At 54.4% G+C, this 6,501-nt stretch overlaps 1 protein-coding gene across 1 annotated transcript; it reads left to right on the top strand.

Annotated features, from left to right (window-relative positions):
- The first annotated feature begins 421 nt into the window (after positions 1-421).
- On the top strand, positions 422-6,106 carry TMEM86A (transmembrane protein 86A). The gene is made up of 3 exons (XM_072619670.1): positions 422-632; positions 3,860-4,124; positions 4,412-6,106. Exons 1-3 carry the CDS (start codon positions 612-614, stop codon positions 4,846-4,848), a joined length of 723 nt encoding a protein of 240 aa, XP_072475771.1. The 5' UTR covers positions 422-611; the 3' UTR covers positions 4,849-6,106.
- The last annotated feature ends 395 nt before the right edge of the window (positions 6,107-6,501 follow it).

Genomic DNA, 6,501 nt, shown 5'->3' on the forward strand with positions numbered 1-6,501 from the left:
CCTGGCTTCTGCAGGATGCCGTCTCCTCCCCGTTTCCAGGCTCGGGTTCGGCTCGCAGGCTCCGGGCACCACCTGGACCCTCGCCCGACGCCTCGAGGTGTGTGTGCTCGGGGAGGTTTTCCGCGTCGCGTCCCGAGTGTTTCGTGCCACCTGCCCGCACGCTAAGGGCGGCGTGTGTGACTGTGCACACCCCGGCGGGCCCGGACCGGACCTAACGTTTCCCGGCTGCGCTCCGGGGCAGCGGCCGAGCTCGCCCACCCGCCAGCCCTAGGTCCGGGAAGCAGGTCCCAGCGCCCGGCAGGCTTCCAAGGCGGTACCAAGCAAAGGGGGCGGGGCCCGAGCCGGCTCCGGGCCCCGCCTCCGGGGCTGCTGACCCCGCATTGGCCGCCGACGCTGTGACGTCATGGGGCTCTCTAAGAGAACCCCGAGCGCCGGCGGTTCGGGCTGCATTGTCCCTCACGTTGCCCCGAGCTTGCGTTGTTCTCTTGTTCCCCGGCTCCGTGTCACGTCGGGGTCAGGGCCGGAGCCGGAGCCCGAGCTCGGGCCGGGCGCAGCCGCAGCAGCCGGCAGCGGGGCTCTTCGCTCCCTGTGGGCCTGCCGCCGCCGCCAACATGGTGTCCCCGGTCACTGTGGTGAGTGTCCGGCTTCCCCTGGAGACCTGGGGAGGGAAAGCCCCGCCCTGGCGGGGGGGGGTCTCCATCCCCCCGCCCCCACCTCTCCAACACCCCCCCCTCGGAGGACACCGCGCCTAGGGCCGAGCGAAGGACTCGGCTCCTCCGGGCCCGGGTCCGCCCCCTGCCGACCCCCCGGCGCTCCCCGGAAAAGTCAGCTGGAGGAAAACATCCAGCACGTGACTGGGAGAGTGACTGGGGATTGTTGTGTGGCTTCTTTGAGCCTCCTGCGGGTCGAGGTCCGGAGAGGGGTCCGGAGAGGGGGGCGACAAGGGAGGCGAGCTCCCGGCCCTCTCCCAGGGCCAGCTGTCGGGCTTCCTCGGGGACGGGGCTGGGGTGGGGAAAAGGCGAACGTGAGCGTGTGTGTGTGTGTGTGTGTCTGTGTCTGTGTGTGTGTGAGAGAGAGACACCCTGATTACAGGGGGGGTGTCTGTCTATCTGTCTGGGATGATTGGGAGGATGTGGGTGGAAACCAGAGGGAGACCACCTGTACCCGGGGACAGAGGTCTGGGTGCACAGATGTGCGCCTAGGTGTGTTTGTCTAACGTTGGGGTGCCCATAGCTTGACTTGTCTGTCCCCCTGCTCTTCTCCAGAGGGGTTTGCCTGGAAGCACAGAAGCTTTCTCTTGGGGCTCCTCCTGCTCTTCCCTTTCTGTTCCCTTCTCTTCCCCCAGTGCCCAGCCATTTAAGGGGAGAGGCTCCAGGGTTCTGGGCAGGGTCATTGTGTCTAGGGGAACTCGGACTCTTTATTTTCTTTTTCTTCCAGAAAATAGGAAAGGGACTCGAATAGGTGGCCAAGGGAAACCCTTGAAACTCCCAGGTTCAGGGAGTGGTCCGTGGTTGTTGTTTCAAAGTAACCACAATGATAGATCTCTAGGAAGTCTGAGCCAGGCTGTGGGTTGGACAGCTCCTTTGACCCTTGAGAAGGGCACTTGAATTGATCCTCTTAGTGGGCTGTCCTGAAATAGTTCTGATGAGGATGGCTCTCTCTTTCCAGCAAGAATCATTGGAGGTGACAGTTACTTCTTCCTCAGTCACATTCCTTCTCAGAAGCAAGGGGAGGAGAATGGGGAGGATGATGGTGGTAGCATTCTGTTCATTGCCTTTTCCCTCAGTCTCCTTGCACTGTGGTTATATATTCTGACCAGTCTGTGGGTATTTGGAATTAGGTAAACCTGGGATTTATTAGGTGACCCATGAGGCTGGAGGCTAGGTACCTCTGTCGGGCAGGGGCACCACCATTCCAGAACAGGTCATGCAGTGACACAAGGTAACTGGGAAGACACAGGAGCAGACAGCTGCAGCTCTGCAGTAGGGGCATGAGCTCTGCCAGGCTTCTCTCAGCTGTCAGCCCTGATATCTCTCTGGTTCAGAGCACAAGCCAGAGCTGATCTCCCCTGCTTCTCCTTAATTCAGCAGAAGTTTCAAGTGCCAACTATGGGCAAAGAACTGTGCCACATGCTAGAGACAAAATCTGCTTTCTTCTCATTGTCCCATTCCCTCTATGGTATCCTCAGGGCCTGGTGTTCTTCTAGAAGTCTGGCCCTGGCCACAACCCTGTGCTGCTGCTTCTGGGTGGCTGATCAGCTGCTCTAACTTCCCCCTCTCAGTTCCTTGTCTCTGACTTTTAGTGACCCTTTCATCTGCTCCTTGTCTGTAGTTTCTAGGATATAAGGGGCATTTTCCTATGCAGTCTTCCTGTCAGTGATTCCTCAGAGACAGTCTCAGTCTTGCTTCTTGGATCATGATCCAGTTGACACTACATTCCTATGTCTACTCATCAGTTTAGACAACTGCTTTGGAAAGTATCAGATACTTATACTGATCACCCTTTAAGGTTTAGAAAGCACTTTACATATGTTATCTCATTTAGTCCTCACAGCAATCCTGTGAGATAGGTTCTACTACAGATGTTATTAGGTCCTCATTTCACTGAGGGGAAATTGAGATTTGGAGAGAGTGGCCCGCCCATATCACAATTATACAGCTGGCCAGGAAGTGTCACGTGTGGGATTCAAAGTGCTGAACTCCTCTTTGTCTCCAAGCACAGTACCCTTTCTGCTACATTACACTGAGGTCCTTGGATGAGAAGTCCCCAGAAACACCTCGGGCCTCAGACTAGTTCCTTGTTCACACTTTGTCCTGCCTGATTGCTCCAGTCTTGATACCCTTGGGCAGGAACAACTTTTCCTGGATGTGAGCCCAGGAGTGTGTGTTCAGCGTAGGTAGGCACATGAATATGTGGAGACAGGTAGGAAAGGAGCCTGTTGGAAAAGTACACACACACACACATACGCACACACACACGTACACACGCACACACACAAATACAAGCATTCCTGGGATTCTCCTAGGGCTACCTGGGCCCTAAAGCCCTCTCTGGCCTTCCTCTTGCTGATCATGCGATGACCATGACATATCTGTGGTTTCCCTGCTGACTCTGCTTTGTTCCAAACAGCTGATGTCTGAGCCCTCCCTCTCTCTATCACACAGTAAACTAAAGGACCCTTTAGAAGAGAAAGGAATAGGGGAAGGAGGGTTACTGGGGAATAAAAAGGAGGAAGGGACACTGGGGGAGGGGGCAATGAGGGCCACTGGTGAATGATGGGGAAGAGACACTAGAAAATGTCCTAAGTCCTTCAGGGCTGACCTGCTTGGCTGTAGGTGAGTTCTTGCTTGTTCCCAGTACCAAGGACAAGGCCTGCTGAGACCATGAAACTGGTGGTGTTCCTCCTGGCTGCCCCTTCCCACTACCCCATAAAATGAACTGCCTGGGACTGCTGCTACCTGGATAGGTAAAGAGGCAGCTGAGGAGTGGAATCATTGAATCATGAGTTTGAATCCTGCCTCTGATACTGACAAGTCATTTAACCTCTCCAAGCATTACTTTCCTCATCTGTAAAATGGGGATAATATCTGTAGGACTTACTTCACAAGGGTGGTCAAGGGGATCAAATGAGATAATGTTTGTTAAGCGCAGCAAAGTGACCTGAGTCCTAGGTAAATTAATGACTGAGACAGATCCCTTTTCTCAGACTGGCCGACTTTAATTCAGGGTGCTGAGGGAGGTCTCCCCCAAAGTAGCAGATGGCCCCCAAGAGTGACCATACCTGTTCTAGGCTACTTCTTTCCTTTCCCTTGATCCTCCCTCTGTGATGTTGACCAGGTGTCCTTGGGTCCATCCCCAGGTAAAGAGTGAAGGGCCTAAACTGGTCCCTTTCTTCAAGGCCACTTGCATCTACTTTGTGCTGTGGCTGCCAGCCTCCAACCCCTCCTGGTTCAGCGCACTCATCAAGTGCTTGCCCATCTTCTGCCTCTGGCTGTTCCTGCTGGCACATGGACTTGGCTTCCTGCTCACCCATCCCAGCGCCACCCGAATCTTCGCAGGGCTCGTCTTCTCTGCAGTGGGTGATGCCTTCCTCATCTGGCAGGACCAGGGCTACTTCGTGCATGGTCAGTAGTTGGAAAGCCTCCTGGGGGGCTCTGGGTAAAGGATGACTGGTCAAAGGGCTAGGGATCACCTGAGGGTCCAGCCAGAATTTTCCTGAAGTCATATATGTGGGTATACTTAAGTATGCACTGATGCTTGTATATGCATTTATTTCTGTGTGTGCATAAGCCCTTAACCTTGTGTGTCCCAGTACTCACAGGTTCATGGCTCCTTTTCCTTCTCCTGACTGACCCCTTCGGGCCCCCACTCCATGACTTTCTCCTCAGTGGCCCCCTCTCTCTCTCTCCAGGACTGCTGATGTTTGCAGTGACCCACATACTCTATGCTTCAGCCTTTGGCATGCAGCCCCTGGCCCTTAAGAGAGGCCTGGTGATAGCAGTGCTTTCTGGACTCTGCTACGCCCTCCTCTACCCCTATCTAACTGGGCCTTACATCTACCTAGTGGGAGCCTACGAGGCCCTCATTGGTTTCATGGGCTGGAGGGCCATGGCAGGCCTGCGACTGATTGGGGCACACTGGCGCTGGACAGAACTGGCTGCGGGCAGTGGAGCCCTCCTCTTCATCATCTCCGACTTGACCATTGCCATCAACAAGTTCTGCTTCCCTGTCCCCTACTCGCGAGCTGTCATCATGGCTACCTATTATGCTGCACAGATGCTCATTGCTCTCTCTGTCGTAGAGAGCCGAGACCTGGGTGGGAACTTGGGATTGAGCAAGGTGGACTGAGCTGGTCAAGGGGCCAGGATCATGGTAACCCAAAGCCCTCCTGTCCTTCCCCACCCCCACCCCCCCCAACCTCTCCCCAGCAGGGGGTCCCAGGTCCCAGGGGTTTTCAGGAATGGGGTAGAATATCTGGACCTCCATCCCTGGACTGTGAGAGGTGCTTAAATAGGTCTGGGTTCTGGCAGTGTCCAGGGAAGGGGATTTTTACCAGCACAAGCTTTGGAGGGGAGCCCAAGAATTGGGGACTGGACAAATAAAGACATGTTCTGGAGTGTGAGGGGAAGCAGGGATCCCTCCCTTCCTTGGGCCTCTTGGCAGCCCCTGTGGTTCTCAACTCTTATGTTCTCTTCTCTGGCACAGGGCAGGGAGAAGGGCAAGAGTACAACTCTCTGTCTCCTGTCCAGCATAGATGACTTGGGATATATGGTGACAGATGGAAAGACTGGGGCCTTCCAGATATCACCCCATCTCTTCTGTCTGAACTGGTAAAGGATGCCTTTTCAGGTTTGAAATTCCTGGACAAGGAGGATTCTGTGCTGAGAGATGGCTGAGGACAGGCTACCCTACCCCAGTTTTAGGCCACGCTTTAGAAGGTGGTGGGCTGGTCTTAATGCTCGTCAGCTCTCAGGCTGCTTCCTTTATACTTGAACAAGTTCTTGGAGGAGGACCCTCAGCCTGTTAAAGGAGTCCGCTCTGTCCTGAATTCTTCCTGGTGCTCTTTCAAGGTTGCTGGCCCAACAACTGGACTCCCCGCTCTTCCAAACCTGATCCATCCTCTCCCCTACTGGAGAAGCTTACAGACCACCTGTCTTCTCAGGTTGGGCCTCAGGAACAGAAGAATCTGGGCTTCCCTTTCTAATGTAGGCCTCACTCATATGAGGGTGGGACAGCAGCCAAAGGAAGGAGATCTTTTTACTTCATGGGTTCCCTCTGGGAGGACCCCTCTTTCTGGGTCTGTTTTTTGTTTCTTGACATGGACAGCAACATTAGAAGTTATCTTTCTCCATGCCTAGCCCTAGCTGAAATCTGAATCAGACAGCTTGGGTCTCCTTTCTCTGCTTCTTATTTCCCTATCCCAGCCCCAATAGCTTTTCTTTTCTGCCTTTCTCAGGGGCTGATGGGGCAATATGTTCTAGTGGCTGCAAGGAATTCAGTTACTGAGGCACATTCAATGCAAATGAGTAGAGAAGGGTGGGACGGACTCTGGCTCCATTGTATGGAAAACAATAAAACCAGGGGCCTTGTGTCCATTCTGCTCAGACTACTGTGTCCTGTGCTATCCCTGGGGAGCCAGTGGGGAGGAAAAAGACCACGAGCCCTGGCTTACAACTTTAGCTGAAACAACTGCCCTGCAGGTTCTCTGCAGGAGAGTTCTACTCTAGGAGCTTTCTGGAAGCCTGTGAAGATCAGAATCCACTCCTGGGTTTTGTGTGTATGTCAGACATTGGGGTACCATGTACCACCTACAGCTACAGAGCAAGCCTTTAGCAAACTGAGGACTCCTCTCATTTCCCTCCTCCTGCTCTGCTTCCCTTTAATGTGCCCTATGCCCAGATGCTGCTTCTTGGTGGCTTAGAACCCTTCACTTTGCCTCCCCATTCAGACCCACCCCCTGCCCAGACAGTGGTCAGGGCTCTGACCACTAACTCCATAGAC

The sequence above is a fragment of the Notamacropus eugenii genome, chromosome 6 (assembly GCF_028372415.1).
Source record: "Notamacropus eugenii isolate mMacEug1 chromosome 6, mMacEug1.pri_v2, whole genome shotgun sequence".
Lineage (NCBI taxonomy): Eukaryota > Metazoa > Chordata > Mammalia > Diprotodontia > Macropodidae > Notamacropus > Notamacropus eugenii.

Coding starts and splice junctions, on each gene's coding strand:
- TMEM86A (XM_072619670.1), top strand. CDS start 612: ATGGTGTCCCCGGTCACTGTG. Junction 633..3,859: donor TGGTGTCCCCGGTCACTGTG/GTGAGTGTCCGG, acceptor GTCCATCCCCAG/GTAAAGAGTGAAGGGCCTAA. Junction 4,125..4,411: donor CCAGGGCTACTTCGTGCATG/GTCAGTAGTTGG, acceptor CTCTCTCTCCAG/GACTGCTGATGTTTGCAGTG.